Here is a 27302-nt window from a genome sequence, read left to right on the forward strand (position 1 = left end):
TTAATGCCAAATAAGCCTCTGTTGCTTAGCATTTTAAAGAATAATTCATATATTAGAATTGGCATAATTCACTTGAGTTATATAAGCTGTCACACAGTTCAAAGTTACAATAGTGGTTAGTAAGTGAGTTTTACTTTGATTATAATGAGCAGTTTTTAGCTCTGCTTCTATGTGGCTTCTGTACCACTTTTGAAAATACATTTGTTGAAAATGTTATACTTGATTAAATTCAAATAATTCTTTTTGTTTCACCTGTTAATATCTCTTTTCAGTCATCACTGAGTTTTGAAAGCAGAGCAGTTTCCTTTTTTCATCTAGTCTGAGACAGATTTAGGATCAGGAGTTGATAAGCGTATAAAAGAATAATGATAATACCTTAAGTGTCAGAATGATACGTACAAAAGATACTAGATCATCACAAATAAATATTGTGTAGAAAAGCCTAAAAGTCTTGTAGAAGGATTTCAAAGAAAAGCAATATCATTATCTGAGTTGTGAAGGACATAGAGAAGAAAGAGGAGTGTTGAAGATAGAGGACATGTTAAGACATGAAAGGGACAGATTGGAAGGCCTCTACATTTTTTCAAGTGCCCATTATGCTTCAATTATTTTGGTAGATGTTTTTATTTACATTATTGAATTCCTATAGTATTTTAGTGAAGTGCCTTTGGAGATCTGCCAAAAATAATTGTGTAGGTGAGAATTGTAAGAGCACCTATTGAATATCTAAAATGAGCTGATCTGCTTCATACACCTTATCTAGTTCTTACAAGAAATTTATCAGATAAATTTTATTATCCTCATTAAGCAGATAATGAAACATATGTACCAAGAAGGTAAATATTAATAGCTTTACTTAGGATAAAAATTTAAGGTGCTAACACCTTTTTGCAAAGTCTTTTTCTTTCCAGTGTACTATAATTGCATATAGATTGTTCTTTCACTTAAAAAATAAAATATAATTGACCTATATATTGTGTTAGCTTTAGGTGTGCAACATATTGATTTAAGGTATTTATATCTTATTGCAAAGTGGTTACTACAATGAACTTAGTTAACATCCATCATATATCAGAATCTTAACGTTTGAAATACTGCAAAGCTTGAGTCAGATCATGACATTTACCCTTTATGTGTAAGAAAGGTAACTAAAAATAGTTAAATGATCAAACCTCTATGATGCTGTGCATATACTGTTAAAGCTCATTTTCTCTGTATAAGCCAGTATCTTTTGGACTTCTACTCAAGTTTTATTGCACATAAGCAACCATTTTCCTCACTGGTTAGGGCCCTCGATAGAGAATACTTTTTTGGATCAGTATTCCAGAAGGATCAATGTTCCATTTCATGGATCAATATTCCTAATTTGGTGTGGTACTTATGGTTGGGTTCATCTCAGTGTAGATCTTAACCTATTTCAACACCCTACTCTAGAAGTCACCCCAAAGCTTTATTTTCCTCTTAAAACAGTAACTTCCTTAGCCCCTTTGATTTTCTTTTCACTTCCATCATGAGCTTTAGCACTTGGTGGTCTTTTCATGTCCATTTTTCACAAAGAAGCAAGGTTTTTATCACCTTGCTACCATTACTGCAGCCATGGGGAGAGAAAAAAAAAATATCCAACCACATTATCAGAGTTGAGTGATTTTTTTTTTTATCACATATGAACCTTTAAATTCATCCTTCAGCAAACTCACAAATTGCTTAATGTTCTGAAATTTCAAGGTCACTCTAGAATTGTTGAGCATTTAACACTGAAATTTTGAATTATACATATTTATACTCATATATTTGAATACTACTTATATCAAAATATGCATGTTAATATATTTTAATAATTTATCTGATACGTTGAATGTTTAGCTAACATTTTTTTTTAAATGACCAGGAATTACTGAGTGTATTGAGTATGAGAACATACATTCCCCAAACTCTTAATGTAGGAAAAGATAAAGTAGGTGCTTATCTAAATTAATTTTTTCTGATGTCTTCCTTAGCTCCCAATAATACATGTGATGAAAATGCTTTCATGTGCCATAATAAAGTATGCATTCCCAAGCAATTTGTTTGTGACCATGATGACGACTGTGGAGATGGTTCTGATGAGTCACTGCAGTGTGGTAAGTATATATGAACTTTTCATGGAGAAGATTCTCAGGCTGAGTACCAGTCTTTAACAAAAACAAATAAATACATTTCTTAATCTAAGGGCATGTAAATTTGGTAATATAGACCCACTGCATATAGCCCCTTAAAACTCTACCATAGTTACACTTGTGTTTGAAAATTTTACCTATGATTGTAGTGTTCTTACAAGAACCATACTGGAAAATGTTTGTAAAAACATCTTTCAATTTCAGAACTTTGTGAAGTACCTTGTACTTTAAAAACAATGTATGGCTGGCTAGTTCAGTCTTATAGCCAAATAAAAGATTTTAGTGAGAAAAAAAGAATACAATTCACACAGCTATCAGAAAATATACATATTTAACATTTTTCTTTTATCTGTTTGCATATGTATATATTTGTTAAAATTTAATATTGTTATTTTGAAATTTATCTTGTCACGTATATATTTATCTAATTGTCCTGTGTGTATAATGTGTATATGAACACATATATAACTTCTATGATAAAATTAGTATATTAAAAATTTCCAGTTGAAATTGAAATATTATGTAAACCTAGTACTTTTGTAAAATATTTAAATGTATGCATGAATTAAAACAAAATGAAAATCCGTGAAATAAATCCACATAAAGCTATGAAAGGCAATAATTTAGTTTCCCTCCTGTGTCCTCCCCATCCAATGGCTCTAACCTTGGCCTTTGATATAAACCTCCTTGAGATCAGTGGATATCAGTTTTTGTATCAATTCACCATTAAGTCATGGATTCAATGTGATATTTTAAAAGCTAACTCGTAACTCAAAATGTAAATCTGACACTAGAGTTATATCTGATTGAATATATTTCCTCAGCTAGACACCATGTTTGGTTCATATGGAAATGAATGAGACAGAAATTCCACTAGAAAAAAAAAAATTACAGATGAACAGAAAAATCAAGAGTACAACATAGAATAATAACATTCATGGTCATATGGGAATAATAAGAATCATAATATGCAAAATCAGAGATGAGAAAATAATTTTTGAGGCACTAAAGAACAGAGGCAGGGAGTGTTAGTCAGTGAAAATCATATTTAGATGCTACAGAACATGACATAGTTGTTAAAAATATGGACCCTAGAGCCAGATGGCCTGGGTCCAATCCTGATTCTGCCAGTTACTAACTGTGTGGTCTTGGAAAAGTGACTTTTATCTCCCTGCACTTCAATTTCTTTATCTGCAAAAAATACATAGTAACATTATTTAGTTCTTAGCACTGTTAAGAGAATTAAATAATTAATATTTGTAAAGTGCTTGAAACAGTTCCAAACATAGTAAATCCTATATATGTTTACAAAAACTATAAATTGACATGGTTGTGGAATAGCAATTAGTCTTTGGTGAGGTCAGTTGGAGTTAGAAGTTTTAGATTATAAAAAGTCTCAAATACAATGTTAAAGAATTTGTATTTAATTATTTTGCCTCACTTGGCAAGCACACATTTTGAAAACAGGAATATCACAGTTAAATTTGAACTTTAGAACCATCCTTTTCAGCAGAGTGGATGAAATAGTGCCATGAGGGAGAGGTACCATAAAGAGAAAATAATCTGTTAGGAGTTTATTATAATAGTTATGATAATTAACACTGTGATTTTGAACTAAGGCAGAAATGATGGAATGGAAAATGGAGAACTGGGTCAGAATTCATTTACAGTTACAGATGGAGGGTAAAGTACAGTTTCTATCTCGGATGACTGGGAGGATGGCATTGATATTAATGAGTTTTGGATGAAGTTAAGGGGCAATTTTGCTGATGCAGGAGAAGAAGGATGTAACAAATAATTAATTTTTGACATTTTGAATATGAAGTCTTGCTCAGATAATCACATGAAGTTGTACAGTGAGTATTTGAAATTTCACTTCTAAAGTATGATCAGGACAAATAATATTAAACTAGTGACCATCAACATAAGGGTGATATTAAAAAATATGACAAAGAATGAGAATACCCATTATTGTAGAAAGGAAAAGGGGGAAAACCCTAGACTGAAGGCTGAAATAAGGGCTTCCCCTCTAACAATTTAGGGTATAACAGGAGAAAACTTCTTACAGAAAGAGGGGGGAAAGGAAATAGCAAAAGCAAAGTAAGAAGTCTGGGAGAATATATGATGAATATTAAATCCGAAAACTGTTTCCAAGGTAGAACAGACAGAACCTTTAAGTGCTGCAGGAAGATGAAGCAGATAGGAGCCAGAGACACGTAAATTTACCAACTATCACTTGAAATCTGTTAGCTCTAAGAAGAATTTCAGTGGGTAGACTTTGCAGAAATGAGACATTAATAATAAAAGCTGAACTAGAGGTAAGTAAGTGAAAGCAAGAGTGAGTAGGGACTTGATTGACCAGGGAAGAAGGGTCATTGTTGTTGAGAGTTATATGGATAGATTTTTATTGTTATTGGACTGGAAGAGACTTGAGCATATGTATTGCATGAAGAAGAAGAGTTAGTGAAGGAGAAGGAGGAAAGAAATACTAGGGAATCTGAGGATAGTTTTAGAACTATGTAGTTTTGCCATGCAGTATAATAAACATCTTAAGTAAATAATTACTATTGAATCAGCTTTTTCTGTTGAAATTTTATTTTTTAAGCCATAAAAATCTTATTTTCTCACTTCAGAAGTAAAATGTTTGCTCATATTTACCAGAAAGTTTGCAAAAGAAATGACTTTTTTTTATTGCTTACAAACTTAGGAAGAAATAAAATCTGAAGCTTCATAATATTTAAAATCAAATGAGTTTTACTTACAAACAGACATAGATATGAACATTAACAACTGATGGATTGATACTGTGATTTGAGTAAAGCCTTTTAATGCCTCTAAGAATCAATATGTAAAATAATTACAATAGTTTTCTGCTTATTACTCTATGAATTGGCTTTTAATTTTCTCATTTTAACAATTTCTTTACACTTTCAGTGCTTCTTCCCAAACATAAACATGACATCATAGCTTCTGATAATTATCATTATAATCCAGAGTCAGTTCATCCATATGTTCTTAGTATTCCACCTAACCAAGTTTAGTCTTGAAAATAATTTTGAATAGCTTTCATTTTGTTTTCCATTCTAAGGGAAATCTTTAGGATATAGACAATAAGTGAAGAGAGATTATATACTTATTATAAATTTTGTTATATGTGTGTATATATATATTTATAGTTATATATATATACTTTTGTTACATATATATTTTGTTATGTAAATATATATGTGTGTATATATATATATATTTTGTTAGCAATATATATTTTGTTTCCTTACGTAGAAACAAAATAAGAGTGCCTTGTTTCCAACTTTGTTTTCTGGTCTTTAATCCTATTTTTCTAACCACAAATATCTCTTGCAATTATTACAACTGCCCTAGAAAGAAAAGAGAAATATCTCCCATAGATGCCTAGGTAGCACATGGTTAATTAGGCTGAGTGCACGTTATGAGTGAAGTTTTAATCAGTATCTGTTATGTGAATTAAAACGTTTCTTTGCTTGCAGGGTACCGGCAGTGCAATGCAGAAGAGTTTAGCTGTGCCGATGGGCGATGTCTTTTAAATAGTCAGTGGCAGTGTGATGGAGATTTTGACTGTACAGACCATTCTGATGAGGCGCCTATAAACCCAAAGTGTAAAAGTGCAGGTACAGAAAGTGTACAATACTATGCTGATTCCAAAATTGATTTTTTAAGGCAATCCTGTGACTCATTTTTAGGTTCATGTGGTATTCACTGAGAGAAAATGCAGTTAATTATCTGATACTTCTACTGATACCATGCAATAGAAGCATCTTGGTAATCAACCTTGTTTGGGAGTTAGTTTTAGAAATGTGAGTCTGTGCCACAGATATGAAGACGTGTGGTAATGAACCAGATGAATCCATCATCCTGTTGCTTTAAAAAAGTCATTTTTCTTAATACATTATTTAATGTGAAGATAATTTCCATGTATGGACCTATTTGTGGTCCATGTATGGACCTTTTAAATGGAACATTTAATCATAAAAAAGTTGAGACTTACTGAGTAAAGTCAATATTATTCAAACTTAGGCAAAATGAAATAAATTGCATATCATTTGAATGGAAAATAGATATGTAGCCAAACTTGATCTATTTTTCACTTTACCATTCCAAAGAATGAATACCTAGTTATAAATTTTAGAATAAACCCAATTACTTTTTTTTCCTCACATAGTTTACATGTTAATAGGCACTCTTGTATCATGTATTATAATGAGTAATGTTTAAATCATCAGGTTTTGAATAGCTGCAAAACCTGAACTCCTTTCCATAGCTATATTTGAAACAACTATTATTCAGCACAAGTATCTTTTTATGCCCAGATTTAAAAATATCAATGTTATATTTCCGGGAAAAAAAAAAAGGAATTTAGGAGTATCTACTTATTCCAGATTCTTAATTTTCAGTGACATGCAATTTTTTAGAGACCTATGACTTGAGGGAAATGTCAAGCTATCATTACACTTTTGAACTCATTCTTCACAATATAAATTAAGACAGAAATACTCCATTAATTTTGCTATTGATGCTTATTTTGATAGCTAATTTTCAATGTAAAGCTATATTTGCAGTGTATTGAACACGAAAGTACTATTTGCCCTTGATTTTCTTTGTGTATACAATATTACACGGAACATAAAGCATTTTATATATACGTATATATACTATAATTTTTGACTGACAAGTTATCATATTTGTGAATGTTTTCAGCAATTGCAGTATAAAACAATGGCATGCCCTTTATGTTCCATTTGTTTTATTTTCTTTTTCCAGAACAGTCATGCAACAGTTCATTTTTTATGTGCAAAAATGGCAGGTGCATCCCCAGTGGAGCTCTTTGTGACAATAAGGATGACTGTGGCGATGGCTCAGACGAAAGGAGCTGCCATATAAATGAGTGTTTGAGTAAGAAGGTCAGTGGGTGTTCTCAAGATTGTCAGGATCTTCCTGTCAGTTATAAGGTAGGTATTCATCAAAAATAGAAAATCATGTGATAGGCTAGAATTTGAGATAATAAAAATTATTTAATTCAATATAGCTGTAAGACTGAAGGTCATTAGAATTTTGTTAGTTAAAATTATTTAAATGGAGAGTTTCTATACAAGTGAACCATAATAATAGTGTGGTATATAAATAGAATATAATCATGAAGACAAAATTTCAGTGTTCAGCTTTCTAATATATGGTGATCATAAAGAAAAAAATGAAAAGAAAGGTCAGTGTTTGATAAAGATAGTGCTGTTAATAGCTGGGTAAATATGCATGCTGCTCTCTTAAATTCCTATTTCTTTCCTCATTTTCCGTCTCATATATCTTTGAAGTAGAATGGGCTGATCATTTATATTTTATCACAGCACTGGAGAATGCAAAATTTTTTTCAAATAAACAGGAAGGAAAAAAACAGAGTACATGAATTATTAGGACTGAGTGCAGGTACACTAAAAGATAAATCATGTCTAATATACTAATTGCTTTTTGTTGGTACCACTTTCCTGAAGAAGGTGATTCACTGACAAAATTGATTGATAGAAATAGCTTTAGAAAACATCTCTATTTTAGTATGTTGAAATGGAGAATGCATACAAACTAAATCTTAAAGTGGTATTTTAGGTTAAAATCAACTATGTAAATATGGGAAAACCTCAGTAAAACCAATTCACTTGGAAATTAGTGATTTTAACTGGACAATAGCTCTGTATGAATCAGCAAAAGAACATGGCCCCAGTGAAACACAGAGGCCATCTCATCTAGTTAGGAGTAGTACAGATGTCAGTAGAATTTTGTTCTGCTGAATTCTGTGATGGTCAGGACATACCTGGGGCACCTGCACATTTAGGAACATCACACTTTAAGAGGAACTTTGACAAATTGTACTATATCCACATTTGTGCATCCAGTGGCATCAGGGGTCTGGAAGACACACCTTTGGAAGAAATTTCACCAAGAGCAAAATGGCTAGTCAGCTGTATTTAAATATGTGAAATTCTACCCTGCTGTATTCAAAGTGGATATCCAACAAGCACCTATTGTATAGCACCTAGAACTCTGCTCAACGTCCCCTGCCAGCCTGGATGGGAGGGGAGGCTTGAGGGAGAAAGGATGCATGCATACGTATGGCTGGGTCCCTTTGCCCTTCACCCGAAAGTACCACAGCATTGCTAATTGGCTACACTCATACGAAGTAAACATTTTAAAGTTTGAAAAATAATTTTGAAAGAGTCAAATAACTAAAAATGACATTAATAAATACATAAATATCTGAAGTACTAGAATAGGGAGCATATCTTGTCCGAGTTGTTTCAAAGGCTGGAATTAGGAGTTGGGAAACAGATTCTGTTCAATATAAGGAAGATGTTTTGAACATCAGAACTCTTTATATTGGAAGGAGTTGTCACCTTTCTTGTGTCTAAGTGTTTCATCTGAGACTAAGTGACTTTCTTTAAAAGATGCAAGAAAAAAAAGTGTATATTACAAAGATGCTTGGGCATTTTCCCAGCCAGCCTTGACATTCTATGACAGTTCTGTCAAATGGTAAATCACCCAAACAACCATTCAGTCATTTATAATCTCTGAATTTCTGTTATTATGACTAACTTAACTACATTGGTCACTGTATATGGATATAACCTAAGTAGTATAATAATAATTTCCCCTATGTTAAAATAGAGATAAAAAGTAAAATACTAAGTAAGTTATGTTTATTTTAAAAGTTTTTAGACCCAATATTGTATTAAGAAGAATTATTTCAACTTGTAAGACTTACACAACTGAAGCAGCTAACCACACATGCATGTAAGACTTAAAACACAAATGCACAGACTCATCCCACTATATTGTGGGTAGAAGGAAGCAAGACAGATGAGACAGGACAGCTCCTAATAAGATGAGTAGGTATCAGATAATTAATTTTGGTAGTACATATTTTGAAACCTGATGAAGCAGAAAAAATGTTATTGGTGATTTTTGTATAATCAATGCAGAAATGTTTCCCCCCAAATCAGGAGATGTGTTATAAAATTATAAGAGGCAATGGCTATAATTTTGTCATGTTATAAATAATAATCCGTTTCTATTTACTCATTTCTATTCACTCATCTATTTAAATGTCTAAAATTTAAATTTCAAAGTAGATTTATTTTTTTATCCTATGTATATTTTTAATCTATCATAACAATATTGTGGTAAAATTTTTAAAATATAGAATATGAAATGGTCACCCCTGGCATAATATCAAAAGTAAGGATTAATATTTTTTAATGGCTACATGTAGAGAGTGCTGACTGCTTAGAGATCCCATATGTGGAAAACTACTTTTGGTAGAACTAGTTCTCACCCAGAAAGTCATGTTAAATTACACTATTTTATTTACTTTATAAGATTCCTCATAGTGAAATAATTGTTTATTGATACCTTTAAAATATCAGTATTTTCTGTTTGACTTCTCTGAAGGAGTCATAGAATTTGAGTTAAAATAGACAAAAATTATTTTAAAAGTCAATGTATATGATACTTGATAAAATTGCTGTGTATATGCTCTCTAATATAAACACATGCCAAAACTAATGTAATGGATAAAATAAAATATCTACTGAGGGAAGCAAAACCAGTTAAAAAATGAGAGGTAGGAGGAAGGTTCAAGAGGGAGGGGACATATGTGTAGCTGTGATTCATCCATGTTGATATATGGCAGAAACCAACACAATATTGCAATTATCTTTCAATTAAAAATAGATAGATTAAGAAAAAAGAAAATAACCGAGAATAATAAATAAGAAACTTAAGCAAATATTCCAAGCAAATACTTTATATATTGTGTTTATATATACGTATATATATGCATATATATGTGTGTGTGTATATATATATACACATATGTTATATTTATGCTATATCCTGGAAAAGGGAATGGCTACCCAGTCCAGTATTCTTGCCTAAAGAAGCCCATGAACAAAGGGGTATGGTGGGCTACAGTCCATGAGTCACAAAGAGTCAGACACAACTGAGCGACTAAGAACAATCACACTTTTATGTTATATATGTAATTTTAATATGTGTCTTTAATGTTATATTTCTGACAGTTAATTTATAGGAGATTGAACAAAAACTCTTAATTAGAAAATACCTCTCTAATTTGGGAAAAATATGTTAGCTGATGGATTTCTCTATTTACAGAGAATGGGGAAAACTATACCGTAAACTACTTCTCATTACAGTATCAGCAAAACAGGACAAGTCCTACTCCAAATTATGCAATAAAATGAAAATTGCTTATGAAAGCAAAATTTATACCTTCTGGACTGTGAATAATTTGCACATTTGCTGTAAAACAAATACAATTGATCCAACTATTCAAAAGGGAATAATAACACTTAACTAAAAAGCAAGAATCTTATTTTGATGGAAAGGTAACTTACCATGAGAACATAAATGTACTTTAGGGAGATAAATGAATTTTAATGTATGTAAGATAATCAATATTTTCAAATATCACTTTAAAAGCTGAAAAGAAAATTTTCTGAATGTTATAGGAAAGCTTTGGACAGCTATATTTATTTCTAGTAATATGTTTCTCTAAAAAATTGATATAAAAAAATCTGAAATAGTTCTTAATTATGAGGAATATTAACTTGACATTGAATATATGTGTCTCGCTTTCATAAAGATTATATTTTTAATGAAAGTGAAACATTTTTAAACCATTCTTTTTTAATTAAATATAGATGAATCTTTAATCTTTTATCTTTGAGGACAAAAATGATTATTATTAATTTTCATTCAATTTATGAAAGTTATGTTAGTAGAATTTCTCTTAAATGCCTTTTAATTATTTGGGGGTAAAAATGATTTTGGTAAAACGAGGTTAATGGACTGGAGAGGAAATTATCTTTTTATTTGAGAGAATAGCATTGAGACATGTATATTGTCATATGTTAAATAGATCGCCAGTTTCCGATGCATGAGACAGGGTGCTCAGGGCTGGTGCACTGGGATGACCCTGAGGAGTGGGATGGGGAGGGAGCTGGGAGGGAGGTTCAGGATGGGGACACATGTACACCCATGGCTGATTCATGTCAGTGTATGGCAAAAACCAATACAATGTTGTAAAGTAATTAGCCTCCAATTAAAATAAATAAATTAATTTTAAAAAATCTCTTTCAATAAACACTTTAAAAAAAACTTGCTCTTAAATATAATTTCATTTGCTTATAGAAATGTCCATTACACTTGATAACTTTTACAAATTTTACCTTCAAGAAATTAATTTTCCATAAATATGCTTTTATACAAACCAGCTAGTTAGTATGGTAGTTCTATAACCTGACATTAGCCATTCATTTTCCAAAATGCTTCTAGAATAGGGACACTGTTTCTTTATAGATTACTCTTTTGAGAGGAATGTAATGCAGTCCATAACACGTTCTCTCACTTTTCCTGAAATGCCCCTTGAATTCAACTCTATCCTGTGTCTACCCCTGTGTATTCTGGCTTCCACATGATCACATGATCTAATTTCAGTTGTTTCAGTGATATCTTTTTGCAACCTGTCAATTTCTTTTTGAAAATTTTGTGTTTTTTTTAATAGTGTAAAATATACAACTTAGAATTTACTATTTTAACTATTTGTAATTATACTTCAGTGACATTTCACATCTCTCTCTCACACACACACTCTCTTTTTTTATTTTGGACATAGCATAAGCACCAATTCCCCTGACTTCCTTATCTGGTGGTAGGATGAGTCTTCTCAAGGAAACTAATACTGTCACAAGCTATGATTTTATGAGGAGAATTTGGGAAATTATGTTGTGGCTTTTGCTTAGATTTGCTGGCTTGCTAATGGATTCTGGAGATTACAAAAAATCCTCTGTAATGGTTTAGAATTATTAGATAAATATCGGCATAAATATTGAAGATAAATGTGCCAAGGGGTTAAAGAGATTTGTTTTTATGTAAAAGGACTTGGAAACATTATTCATTTATCTTTTGAGCACTTTCAGGTGAAGCTGATGTTCCTTCTCCACATAATGAACACCATTTTTTGTACTTTGAAATTCTACTCCTCAATTATTTGTTTGCTGATTATTTAATAGTAAGCACACATCTCTCTCTCTAATATTTTGCAAATAGATACATAGGTTCAAATGTTTATAATGAATGCTAGCTTTTCTTAACAATTTAGAGTTCCTATTTCACATTCCTATTCGGTACTCACAGGTTCCTTTATTCAAAGGCTATAGGATAGTCTTAAGGTTAATATGGTCATAATCGTATGACCAATTATAAGTTCATTTTATGTAATTATGATTCCCATATGCTACTTGGCAGGTGCTGAATATACAACTGAAAGACCAATCATAGCCCCTCATTATTTTCAGAAATGCAAAGACATACATTGCATGACATTGTACTGAGAACTGATATGCCAGTTAGGAAGTATCACATGATCATCAGAGGGTTGTACAGAACATGATAGAGATACCAAGAAAAAATATCTGATGATGCACATTGATTTAATTATAGTGGAGAAACTATGTTAATTTTATTATTTCTCCAGGCAACAACGTGTGTGGTAAAGGAATCAGACCCTACCAATATATATTAATTGAGCCTTAATATTTGTTAAAAATTACAGCAAGAGCAAGCTCTCCAACTGACTTTATCTACACAATTTCATCTTTGTGCATCTAGGTTTCTCATGGGTTAACTAGTAGTAGTGTCTACATCATAGATTTCTGTAAGACTCTAATGAAATTAAACATATGTGACAGTATTAGTAAACTTTAAGCTCCATATAAGGGTTAATCCTTATGGTTGTTAAAACAGCCTTCTAAAAGTTCAATATAATGCAAAAAAAAAAAAAGAAAAAGAAACAGAAGAATTTGATGATTTAGTTTTTCCTTGCCATTCTCTAGCCACCATGGTTTGCTGATTGACACCAGTTAACTTTTGTAATCTTGTCAATCTCAGAAGGTCAAACAAAGATATTAGGGAGGATGCTTTTTAAACTTAAGCTGTACACCATATATGTAATTCTGATTAAAGTTTAATTGCTGCAGGATAGAAAAACTTGGCATTATCTATTCTTCAGTGATTTTCTTGCTTGAATCATGCTAAATGGATATCCAATAGGAAGAGACAATGACAATGGTATAAATTGATTATGCTCGTTTTTCATTCTCCAGTGCAAATGCTGGCCTGGATTTCAACTGAAAGATGATGGTAAAACATGTGTAGACATTGACGAATGCTCTTTGGGCTTTCCGTGTAGCCAGCAATGCATCAATACATATGGAACCTACAAGTGCCTCTGTACAGATGGATATGAAATACAACCTGATAACCCAAATGGCTGCAAGTCACTCTCAGGTATTGAATTGAACTTGTCCACTGATCCAGCCTCAGTTATACGTATGAATCCTTGATTTCATAGCTATTCTTATGGAATTCATTCCTCCTTGATGTTGCTAATGAGTCAAAATTCTCCTCTACTTACCTTGATTGGGAATCCATTGCTCTGATTTTGTGTGTTGTCCACACACCGCTCAGCTTGTAATACCATTACAGTTTGGTCTTGTGAATTATTAAATGTTTTGTAGATTTTGAGAACAAGTGAAAAACTATCTCTAGCACTGCTTTCTGCTGTGTAGCAAGCTCTTGGGAATGGGTTTGGCCAAAACTATTAAAGAACCTGTTGTGACAGTGTCCTAATAATTTTTTTCCTTCTCCTTATACCACCCACAAACCCTCATATATGTGTGCCAAGGAGAAAATACATCAGTAAGAATAATAATAAGAGTTATATTGATGACAACAATAGAAATAAGTCATCCATGTAAGACTATGTGAATTCTTCCAGTGATTAGACAAGTATTATTAAACATGTTTATTTCCAGTAGGGTGTTAAACTTTGTAAATTAGAAAATTCAATAAAACATGACCTATAACTTAAAACAAACTATGATTCATCAGATGATAAGACCATGCTTATTAAAATGATGCAAAATAGTACATAATAATAACCTAAAATGGGCAAAAAATGGTGTTTAATTGTCTCTATTCCTCTTACTTTGATAATGAGTATAATGAATCAAATAGCATTGCCAGTTTCTCATATACATTTATGTTGATGACAACATTTAAAGCAATAGATGTTTTCTCATCTACTTTTATCAAATAAATAACAGTATAGAAATTAAAATGTTAGCTTTAACTGATTACAATTTTTCACATATGGAGAAAACAATAACTCCTTTAAATTTTTCATTCCACTCTTATTCTTGGAGTTTTCACCTCTGAAGAAATTTGCATATTATTTGAAGCCCATTGTTTTATTTGCCAGGATACTGTTTTACTTTTGTTTTCTGCCAACTCACTGCTTACTATATTATTCATTTACTGACACTGGGCAAGAAAAAGAGATGAAATCCCAAAACTAGTCAATATTTCCATTACTTTAAACTTTTCACAAAGGATTGTGTAGAAGTGATGAATGCTGATCATTTTTAGTTTGGGTCTTGTTATATCATGTATCCATAGTATAGTTGTTTTCCATTAGCAACAATAAATAGAAACTAGTAATAATTTTGATAGAAAAATAAGTGTCCTTGAATCATAAATCTTTTGCTAAACAGAGGATAGATATTTTTCCCAGAATTTATTAAGGTATAATTGACATATTGTATAGCTTTCAAGGTATATAATGTGTTGATTTGATACACTTATATATTGCCATATTATTACTAGTTATTATTAATAGGTAGTATTATTAATAGTTAACATCTCCATCACTTCGCATAATTACCATTTTTTTGTGTGTGGTTAGAACATTTGGGATCTTAGCAAATTTCAAGTCTTAGCAACTTTCAAATATATAGTACAGTGTTGTTATCTGTGATCATAACATGATGCATCAGCCCCCCAGAACTTATTCATCTTCTAACTGAAAGTTTGTACTCTTTAGTGACATAATCTCATTTTCCCCACTCTTCAAATCTTGGTAATTGCCATTCTACTCTTCCTATGAGTTTGGCTTTTTTAGATTCCATATATAAGTGATATCATTGAGGATCTGTCTTCTGCTGTCTGATTTGTTTTACTTAGCACAATTCAAGCACCATCCATGTTGTCTCAAATGCCAGGGCAGATTTTATTACTTCTCACAGCTGAATAGATCCCATTTACCAGTTGATGGACACTTAGGTTGTCTCCATGTCTTGGTTATTGTGAATAATGCATAATAAATATGAGAGTGCAGATATATCTTTGACATCCTGTTTTCACTTCCTTTGGAAATGTAACCAGAAATAAGATTGCTGGATGACAGTTCTATTATTGATTTTTTTGAGCAAACTTTATATTGTTTTCTGTTGTGTGTGTTAGTCACTTCATTGTGTCCAACTCTTTGCGACCCCATGGACTGTGGCCTGTCAGGCTCCTCTGTCCATGGAATTCTCAGGACAAGCATACTGGGTTGCCATTCCCTTCCCAACCCAGGGATCAAACCTAGGTCTCCTACATTACATGCAGATTCTATACCGAAGAGCCACTAGGGAAGACTGTTTTCTTTAGTGGTTACACCAATTTACATTCCAACTAATAGAGCACAAGGCTTATCTTTTCTTCAGTCACTGCCAACGCTTACCTCTTGTCATTTTGATGACATTCCAACAGGTGTGAGGTGATGTTTATCCCTGGTCTTAATTTGCATTTCCCTGATGATTAGTGCTGTTGAGCCCTTTTCATGTGCCTGTTGGCCATCTGTATGTCTTCTTTGAAAAAATATCTATTCAGTTCCTCTGCCCATTTTTAAATCAGATTGCTTATTTTTTGTTATGGATATGTTTGAGGTTTTTTTTTTTTTTTTTTTTTTTTTAATATTAACCTCTTTTTAGGTATATAATTTGCAAGTATTTTCCCTTATTCCATAGGTTGCCTTTCCATTATGTTGATTGTTCCTTTTGCTTTGCAGAAGCTTTTTTGTTTGATGTAGTCCCACTTTTGCTTTTGTTGCTTGTGTTTTTAGTGTCATAGGCAAAAAATCATTGCCAGGGCCAGTGTAAAGATTTTTCTCTGTTTTTCTCTAGAAGTTTCAAGATTTCAGGTCTTACATTTAAGTTGTAAAGAACAGAACTGCCTAAGTGTTGTGGTAGAACATGATGTCTTAATTTTGTATTTATATTGATGGGATGGCAGGACACCTTTAACTTAAGAGCCAACTCTTCTGAGTAGGCTTTTTAGTCTCAATTTAACCTCAACAGAAAGACTGGGATGAGTAGAGTTGCTGCCATATGCCATATGCTGCCATATATATATATACATATGTATATATAGATGTATATTTATTTATTTATATATAAATAAATATATATATATATATATATACTGTAAAACTAAAGGATACAAGGAAAGTAATACATTTGAACAGAAATTAACAGGACAATAACTCTATAACAATGAATGATTTACAATAAAATCTTCATAAAATTAAAGTGATTACCTTTTTCATTGTTTTTTCTAATATATGCTGACATTAAATTTGCTCACCAGGAAACTAAGTATATAAAGCATCTTAGAAGCAAAGATGTTTAAAAAGAGTTTTATCTTTATATATATGAATCATGGTTAGATTATTTTTATTATATTTCCTATATTCTATAACAAATATGATATTAAAGCGTGTTGAACAAATAAGAAGGATATAGACTCCTACTTAAAAGAAGTTCCCAGACACATGGAAAAAGTTCATATAGGCAGCGAAACTCTTAGAAGTTATTCTGAGAGCATAAGCTGGTTATATGATTATCAGGAGAGAATTTTCAGATGTATTCTGGCCTAGAGAATTCCATCTGGACTGTGTAGTCCATGGGGTCACAAAAAGTTGGATGCAACTGAGTGACTTTCACTTTCACTTTTCAGTAGTAGGAATGTTTAGCTTTATATAGATTTCTAAGACAGGTGAAGACTATACTTCTCAGAATTTCATTTAAAAATAAGATTTTTGTCCCCCTCCAGGGGACATCCCAGTCTTTCTGTTGAGGTCAAATTGAGACTAAAACACCTACTAAAAAACCTCCCTTTCCCCCAGGAACCATAGGTTTGTTTTCTACATGTGTGCCTCTATTTCTGTTTTGCCACTAAGTTCATTTGTATCATATGAGAAATTAGGTTTAATATATACACACACTACTATATTAAAAAACAGATAACTAATAGGGACCTATTGCACAGGAAGGTCTACTCAATATTCTGTGTTGACCTATATGGAAAAGAATCTTTAAAAATATAGATATATGTATATATATGACTGATTCACTTTGCTGTATACCTGAAACTAAGACAAAATTGTAAATCAACTGTATTCCAATTTAAAAAGAATGACAAAAAGCAAGATTTTAGCAGTAGATATTTTCCACTAATTTCAAATAAATTAGATAATTCAATATTCAAGAAACTTGAGGGAAAGAGAGGGATTGGGAATTGTCTGGAGTTTCTGTACTGCACAGGTATCTGCGTTCTTTTCATATTATTATCAGCAGAGGAGCTCAGTATGAATTTTTTAACCATTAATTTACCAGAGGGCCCTGCATTTGAAGTTGCACTGCCAGAGTAACTAAACTGAAAATAAGCTGAGTTGGAAACCAAAACTACTAAAAATCTAACTTGTTTTTTGTCTTGATATTTAGATGAAGAGCCTTTTCTAATTCTTGCTGATCATCATGAGATAAGGAAAATTAGCACTGATGGCTCCAACTACACTCTTTTAAAACAGGTATGACATTTCCATGAAAATTTGCTAATATTTAATATGGCCACTCCAGATATACTTAGAGCTGTAGCAATTCCTCATAATTAGAATTTTTGAAGCATGTATGCCTATAAGATTACCATAAACTTTGTTTTGTTTGAATTGTCCAGGTCCTCCAACTTGTAATATCACACCATATCAAGGAAAGTATAAGATGAAAAATATAATTAATGCAAGGAAAAAACTATCTTAAAATATCTAAAATACTATCTTAAGAATAGCTAAAGAAGGTATAAAATTCTTTTTTAAGGTATTTTGTGCATTAACCAAGTTGCCCCCACCCCCATCTTTGAGATTTAAAAATAAACATCTTTTCCAGAACTTTAAGTTTTTGTTCACAGAACTAAGGAATAACATGGGATTGATGATCCCTAGCCTTTAAAATTTGGAATTAGCAAAGGAGCAAAAGTATGACTGTAATCCAGTCATGGTTAAAAGGTTATGAGATGCATATATTTAGCCTTACCATTGTCATCCCTCAACTGATCTACTTTGAGAATCTGAACTGCTGATCTATTGTGATGCTTAAGTTCTGTTGTCAGTATTTATTTATATATACTATTTGAGATGAAAAGGAATTATTTTCACTTATGACAGAATAGAAATGTGAATTGCTTACCTCAACCTTTTTTTTCCTGCTCTCAATCTACAGTGAAAATAGCATAAAATCAAATCGTTAAACTAGACTGATTATTACATGGGCTAGAGAAATATCATAATTAATTTTAGCCTATCTTTAATTGTCAGGAAAAGTAGCTTCTCTGGAAAGATTGGGCTTGTATCTGTCCTGCTGCAAGCTTATCTTTGCTCCAAAATGTGCAGTAGTGACATGACTATGTGATAGCACTGTCTAGAACAAGTGTGCCAAAAGTAAGGATATTTCATGTTCTCATAGTATGTTTATGCCTGCATGAGGCATTAGATGATAAAGGTCACTCACGAATCATTTTTTCAACAGCATAAAAAATGCTTAACTAAATATATTTTTTTCACTGTCTCATGGGTACCTCCATTCCTATTGTTAGAGTTTCATCCATACTGCTTAGGAATTTAGTCTTACTTTAAGTGCAAATATTTGTTAGCAAGTGTGATGTTGGCTATTCCAAAAAGAGTTGAATTTGCCAGCTTCTCTCAAAGTCACAGATTGAAAATGAAATTTTCACATGAAAATCCAGATTTCTGGCTACTCATCAAAATATGAGACAGTGTAGCATTGCTGGGCTCACATCTCTGAACGGACACAATCCCAGGTGGGGGGCAGCTGCCACTTTGATATAAAACACATGCTCTCAATTCACCAGTGTCCTCAAACTTTCCATGTGCATACATGTATACTTGTCTTATTCAGGAATGTCTGTGAGGTTTAGACTCTTGCTCTTGAGTTCGGAGGATTGCACTGCCTCTTGTCTCTAATTCTGCACCTTAAGAGATTGGGTAAAATATAAAATATTTACATGTTCTTTGTAAAAACTAAAATCTATTTAAAGTATAAAAATTAGATAACTGTTTCTTTAAGAGATGAGTAATACCCATAGGTATTAAGTTTATGTAGCTGCTTTAAACTAGAAACATTTTTATTTCCCCAATGTTTTCTACATTATTTAACTTATTTCTTCTGCATGCTCAGTCGCTTCAGTTATGTCCCACTCTTTGTGACTCTATGAACTGGAGCCTGCCAGGCTCCTCTATCCATGGGATTCTCCAGGCAAGAATACTGGAGTGGGTTGCCGTGCCCTCCTCTAGGCAATCGTCCCAACCCAGGGATCAAACCCTCATCTCCTGCATTGCAGTTGGATTCTTCACCGCTGAGCCACCATAACATTTTAAGCTTATATGAAACTTACAAAATATTGAAAATTATCTTTTTATCTTTTTTTTTAAATTTCACTTTTTTAATATAAATATGACCTTTAAAAATTACTTGATTTCGGGGGAGGGGAAATAAAAAAAAAATTACTTGATTTCATCTAGTATATCCCCATACCCTCTGTAAGCATTTCTATACCTTCAAGGTTAGGTGTGCAAACTATTAAATTTCTTGTATTGTCTCAGGAATTGATATTTCTTTTATATTGACATGTTTATATATTCTATCTGAGGTATTTTTGTTTGTTTTCAGCATTTCCTCTTTTTAGACTCTCTCTCAAAGGGAGAAAAATGCTCTATTTAGAATACTCTATTTTAAGCTTAGACGAAAACCACAAATTTAACTAATACAGTAAAAGTACTGATTGTCATCATGAAAGAACTGTAAAAGAGCTTCAGTGGCAGCTCCTTGCTTTATTTTCCAACCCTGTTACTTGAGACATTTCTGCTGCTATCTTTTTTTTTTTTTAATTATTTTTCATATTTTGGTTAATATGTTATCAGATTGTTCTTAATGGAGCAAATGATTTTTTCTGTCTGCATTATCTACATTCATCTTGTACAACTAGACCATTTTAATGCACACATTCTTTTAGTGTTTAACTTACTGGTGATATACTCTTAGACTATTGCCAACCAGAGATCAAATTGCCAACATCCACTGGATCATTGAAAAAGCAAGAGATTTCCAGAAAAACATCTATTTCTGCTTTATTGACTATGCCAAAGCCTTTGACTGTGTGAATCACAATAAAGTGTGGAAAATTCTACAAGAGATGGGAATACCAGGCCACCTGACCTGCCTCTGGAGAAACCTGTATGCAGGTCAGGAAGCAACAGTTAGAACTGGACATGGAACAACAGACTGGTTCCAAATAGGAAAAGGAGTACGTCAAGGCTGTATATTGTCACCCTGCTTATTTAACTTATATGCAGAGTACATCATCAGAGATGCTGGGCTGGATGAAGCACAGACTGGAATCAAGATTGCCAGGAGAAATATCAATAACCTCAGATATGCAGATGACACCACCCTTATGGCAGAAAATGAAGAAGAACTAGAGCCTCTTGATGAGAGTAGAGAAAGAGGAGAGTGAAAAAGTTGGCTTAAAGCTCAACATTCAGAAAACTAAGATCATGGCATCCAGTCCCATCACTTCATGGTGAATAGATGGGGAGACAGTGGAAACAGTGGCTGACTTTATCTTAGGGGGCTCCAAAACCACTGCAGATGGTGATTGCAGCCATGAAATTAAAAGACATTCCTTGACAGGAAAGTTATGACCAACCTAGACAGCATATTAAAAAGCAGAGACATTACTTTGACAACAAAGGTCTGTATAGTCAAGGCTATGGTTTTTCCAGTGGTCATGTATGGATGTGAGAGTTAGACTATAAAGAAAGTTGAGTGCCAAATAATTGATGCTTTTGAACTGTGGTGTTGGAGAAGACTCTTGAGAGTCCCTTGGACTGCAAGGAGATCCAACCAGTCCATCCTAAAGGAGATCAGTCCTGGGTGTTCATTGGAAGGACTGATGCTGAAGCTGAAACTCCAATACTTTGGCCACCTGATGCAAAGAGTTGACTCATTTGAAGAGACCCTGATGCTGGGAAAGATTGAGGGCAGGAGGAGAAGGGGAGGGATGAGAGGATGAGATGGTTGGATGGCCTCACCGACTCAATGGACATGAGTTTGGGGAGGCTCCAGGTGTTGGTGATGGACAGGGAGGCCTGGAGTGTTGCAGTTCACGGGATTGCAGAGTCGGACGCGACTGAGCGACTGAACTGAACTGAACTGAATCACTAGTACTTAAGACGGTATGAATTTCAAGACAATTAGTGTAGTTAATGGAAATGAAGAGGATATGAGGAAGATAAAGAAATCCATGTGGACCCTGGACACCTGTGTCTTTGGAGAGCATTTGTTAGGGGTGACCACTGAGTAAGGATGTAAAGACCCAAGATATTAAGGACAAGCCTTAAAGTTTTGACTGTGTGTTGCTTGAAATATACCATTTTGTTAGGAAATTTGTTTTTTTTTTTTTTTTATTTTCAACCTTTCTTTTTTATTTATTTATTTATTTTATTTATTTTTTTTTTAAATTTTTATTATTATTTTTTTTTTTTTCCAGTGGGTTTTGTCATACATTGATATGAATCAGCCATGGATTTACATGTATTCCCAATCCCGATCCCCCCTCCCACCTCCCTCTCCACCCGATTCTTCTGGGTCTTCCCAGTGCACCAGGCCCGAGCACTTGTCTCGTGCATCCCACCTGGGCTGGTGATCTGTTTCACCATAGACAGTATACATGCTGTTCTTTTGAAATATCCCACCCTCACATTCTCCCACAAAGTTCAAAAGTCTGTTCTGTATTTCTGTGTCTCTTTTTCTGTTCTGCATATAGGGTTATCGTTATCACCTTTCTAAATTCCATATACATGTGTCAGTATGCTGTAATGTTCTTTATCTTTCTGGCTTACTTCACTCTGTATAATGGGCTCCAGCTTCATCCATCTCATTAGGACTGGTTCAAATGAATTCTTTTTAATGGCTGAGTAATATTCCATGGTGTATATGTACCACAGCTTCCTTATCCATTCATCTGCTGATGGGCATCTAGGTTGCTTCCATGTCCTGGCTATTATAAACAGTGCTGCGATGAACATTGGGGTGCACGTGTCTCTTTCAGATCTGGTTTCCTCAGTGTGTATGCCCAGAAGTGGGATTGCTGGGTCATATGGCAGTTCTATTTCCAGTTTTTTAAGAAATCTCCACACTGTTTTCCATAGCGGCTGTACTAGTTTGCATTCCCACCAACAGTGTAAGAGGGTTCCCTTTTCTCCACACCCTCTCCAGCATTTATTGCTTATAGACTTTTGGATAGCAGCCATCCTGACTGGCGTGTAATGGTACCTCATTGTGGTTTTGATTTGCATTTCTCTAATAATGAGTGATGTTGAGCATCTTTTCATGTGTTTGTTAGCCATCTGTATGTCTTCTTTGGAGAAATGTCTGTTTAGTTCTTTGGCCCATTTTTTGATTGGGTCATTTATTTTTCTGGAATTGAGCTGCAGGAGTTGCTTGAAATATAGATCAATGGAACAGAATAGAAAGCCCAGAGATAAATCCACGAACCTATGGACACCTTATCTTTGACAAAGGAGGCAAGGATATACAATAGAAAAAAGACAACCTCTTTAACAAGTGGTGCTGGGAAAACTGGTCAACCACTTGTAAAAGAATGAAACTAGAACACTTTCTAACACCATACACAAAAATAAATTCAAAATGGATTAAAGATCTAAATGTAAGACCAGAAACTATAAAACTCCTAGAGGAGAACATAGGCAAAACACTCTCTGACATAAATCAAAGCAAGATCCTCTATGACCCACCTCCCAGAATATTGGAAATAAAAGCAAAACTAAACAAATGGGACCTAATGAAACTTAAAAGCTTTTGCACTACAAAGGAAACTATAAGTAAGGTGAAAAGACAGCCCTCAGATTGGGAGAAAATAATAGCAAATGAAGAAACAGACAAAGGATTAATCTCAAAAATATACAAGGAAATTTGTTTTTAACCACAATTTCATCATAGCATTATAGAAAGTTTCAAGGAGTTCTAGGAAATAAAACCATTTTTTTTCCTCAAAGATTGTTCTACATATATAGGCTGAAGTAGAAAATATCAGTAATTGTCTCTCCACATTTTCTCCCAGTTAAAATAAATGAAAAGACAATATCCTTGCCTTAATTAATTGGGAATTTTGTGCATAGTTAATTAGGAAGAATAATTTACTCTAATACTTTAAATTTTACTCTAATACCTTAATTTTATTGAATACAAGAAAGAGAACAAGTTCTCTTTATTGTATTAGTAACAATCTCATGAAGCTTTATAGCATAAAATTATAACAATTGGTAGAACATTTTTACCCTATATATTCTAAAGTATAGCTGTAGCTAAGATAGCTATAACTTAAATTCATACAGCACATTTAGAAAATGTAAATGGATTTTAGAAATGAAAATTAATCAAGTAACTTTCCAATATGTAATCCAATTCAATTCTAGCAGTGCCTTTCATTCCAGTAAAATTGTATCAAGAAACAAAACACAATTTCCTAAATTAATCATCTTGAATCGAATGGTGCAAATCTCAACCACAGAAATAAAAGAAGCAAGTAGGATTTTGATGAAACCAGTTTTCAGCTCTGAAACCACAGGGATGACTCTAGTTTTTTGACATTATTTTGACCATGCCTTTGGCTGTTTTAATGTTCCTTGCATATGATTCTGCAAGAAGAGTTTTGCACTGTTTTCTGTAGAGATTAAGAGTAAAGCTGTAGGAAAATGACTAGTTTGTCTTGTTAGATATGTCAGAATTCTAAGCTTCAATTCCTCTGCATCCACAGATTTAATTTATTATAGTTGACTTGCTAAATTTGGAACTGGATTTTCATTATCTAAATTGATTATTGTAAAGAATGAAATAGTGTTATTCTGCCAAGACTGGAGATTGTGAGTAACTCTTGGCTAAAATGAGAGAGAAGTTTCTGTCCATATCCTTCTTGAAGAGTTCTAATTTACCTATCTGTATTGCCAGGCCATCACAGAACCCTAACCCATACCTTATTCTTTCAATGAAAAATGCTTTTAAACAGAAAGATCATAGACTACTATTGAATTTATTAAGCGCTCTACAGAACTTGGAATATATTCAATTTATGTTTTAGAATCTTGATTGATTTTGCATAGATAACTTCTTAGGTTGAATGCTTATGTGTATTTATTTAGGGAGTCTCCAAATTTTAGTTGCAAATGAATATTTAATGAATCTTTTGAATCTAAGACTAAATGTTAGTTGCATTTTTTTTTTAGCATTTATAATCATTATTCTTGATTAGTAATCCCATCTGAAATAAGTATATTTGTATTTATTCATCTGGGCATAGCAGGGTTAGGCTATTTCGGGTTAACTTTATAATCTGGAACTGAAGAAAAAGATTGCTTCTTTTAAGACAAATAAAAGCATAAGATTTGAGCCTATGATATTCAACACCATCACTGCAAGAATTTAGCCTGGCTACGAGAAGAAAAAAATTAGTTGTATGACAAAAACCACTACAATATTGTAAAGTAACTAGCCTCCAACTAATAAAAATAAATGGAAAAAGAAAATCAGTTTTTGCCAGAACCTGCTCTGAGTTCCATACACAGGCCATTTTTAGTCTTGGAGGCTGCTGGAAAGATGTAAAATCTGAATAGCAAAAATTTAGCCTTGGCCAGAGTTTTATTAAAAAAGTGTGTATCTCTGATGCAGTGTTATTATAAAATTCTGAATTTTGAGAATCTATGTGGAAACTGAACCCAGATTTAGGAATTAACCACCCTTCCCCAAGGACTTCCCAAGTGGCTAAAGTGGGAATCCACCTGCCAATTCAAGAGTTGCAGGAGATGCAGGTTCAATAGCTGGTCAGGCAGATCCCCTGGAGGAGGAAATGGCATCCAACTCCAGTACTCTTGCCAGAATAATCCTGTGAACAGAGGAGCCTGATGGGCTACAGTCCATGGGGTCGAAAAGAGTTGGACAGACTGAGCAACTGAGCACACATCCTTTACCAAACCAAATCGAACCAAACCACAAGAAAACAAAACAACACAACAACAGCAAAATGCAATTGTCTTGGAGATGCTAATCCTTACTTATAGGACTATAAGTACTTATAAGTGAACCTTAAACCAATTTGTGACTTTAATGACAATTTCAGAGTAAATATTGATGTAAAAATCTTACATCAGATATAAAGATATGGCAAATATCTCTAGGGCTTTGCCAAGTGTCTGTAATGTCAATTATTTTTTTAATGTATAAGAGTTTATATATTAATAAAATAATATTCAACCCTCAAAGTGAGTTAACATGATTGAAATCTTGATTCAAGTTTTGTTAGCCCATTGGGATGGTAAATCGTTGAGCCTTAACAGTAGGTCAGAATTAAACCAACCCCTGGAGTTGCTTGTATATTTTTGAGATTAATCCTTTGTCTGTTTCTTCATTTGCTATTATTTTCTCCCATTCTGAAGGCTTTCTTTTCACCTTGCTAATAGTTTCCTTTGTTGTGCAAAAGCTTTTAAGTTTAATTAGGTCCCATTTGTCTATTTTTGCTTTTATTTCCAATATTCTACAAGGTGGGTCATAGAGGATCTTGCAGTGATTTATGTCGGAGAGTGTTTTGCCTATGTTCTCCTTTAGGAGTTTTATAGTTTCTGGTCTTACATTTAGATCTTTAATCCATTTTGAGTTTATTTTTGTGTATGGTGTTAGAAAGTGTTCTAGTTTCTCAATTCCAGAAAAATAAATGACCCAATCAAAAAATGAGCCAAAGAACTAAACAGACATTTCTCCAAAGAAGACATACAGATGACTAACAAACACATGAAAAGATGCTCAACATCACTCATTATCAGAGAAATGCAAATCAAAACCTCAATGAGGTACCATTACACGCCAGTCAGGATGGCTGCTATCCAAAAGTCTACAAGCAATAAATGCTGGAGAGGGTGTGGAGAAAAGGGAACCCTCTTACACTGTTGGTGGGAATGCAATCTAGTACAGCCGCTATGGAGAACAGTGTGGAGATTCCTTAAAAAACTGGAAATAGAACTGCCATATGACATAGCAATCCCACTCCTGGGCATACACACCGAGGAAACCAGATTGAAAGAGACATGTGCACCCCAATGTTCATCGCAGCACTGTTTATAATAGCCAGGACATGGAAGCAACCTAGATGCCCATCAGTAGATGAATGGATAAGGAAGCTGTGGTACATATACACCATGGAATATTACTCAGCCATTAAAAAGAACTCAATTTGAATCAGTTCTAATGAGATGGATGAAACTGGAGCCCATTATACAGAGTGAAGTAAGCCAGAAAGATAAAGACCGATACAGTATACTAACGCACATATGTGGAATTTAAAAAGATGGTAACGATAACCCTATATGCAAAACAGAAAAAGAGACACAGATGTACAGAACAGTCTTTTAGACTCTGTGGGAGAAGGCGAGAGTGGGATGTTCTGAGAGAATAGCACTGAAACAAGTGTACTATCAAGGATGAAACGGATCACCAGCCCAGGCTGGATGCATGAGACAAGTGCTCAGGGCTGGTGCACTGGGAGGACCCAGAGGGATGGGATGGGGAGGGAGGTGGGAGCGGGGATCAGGATGGGGAACACATGTAAAAAATCCATGGCTGATTCATGTCAATGTATGGCAAAAACCACTACAATATTGTAAAGCAATTAGCCTCCAACTAATAAAAATAAATGCGAAAAATAAATAAATAAACCAACCCCTGGGCAATCATTTGAACAGCTCGACAGCTAAGAAGATTCTCAGATCCTAGTGAACAATTCTCAAATCAAATCAGTGAA

At 33.4% G+C, this 27302-nt stretch overlaps 1 protein-coding gene across 1 annotated transcript in view; it reads left to right on the top strand.

The window, feature by feature from the left end:
* The window catches only part of LRP1B (LDL receptor related protein 1B), a 1867078-nt gene that overhangs the window by 1573426 nt on the left and 266350 nt on the right, over positions 1 to 27302 (top strand). Inside the window, exons 53-57 of the mRNA XM_061135390.1 lie at positions 1998 to 2120; positions 5663 to 5803; positions 6954 to 7141; positions 13364 to 13547; positions 17864 to 17949. Coding sequence (XP_060991373.1) covers positions 1998 to 2120; positions 5663 to 5803; positions 6954 to 7141; positions 13364 to 13547; positions 17864 to 17949 — 722 coding nt within the window. The remainder of the gene's footprint in view (positions 1 to 1997; positions 2121 to 5662; positions 5804 to 6953; positions 7142 to 13363; positions 13548 to 17863; positions 17950 to 27302) is intronic.

Source organism: Dama dama, chromosome 33, assembly GCF_033118175.1.
Source record: "Dama dama isolate Ldn47 chromosome 33, ASM3311817v1, whole genome shotgun sequence".
NCBI lineage: Eukaryota > Metazoa > Chordata > Mammalia > Artiodactyla > Cervidae > Dama > Dama dama.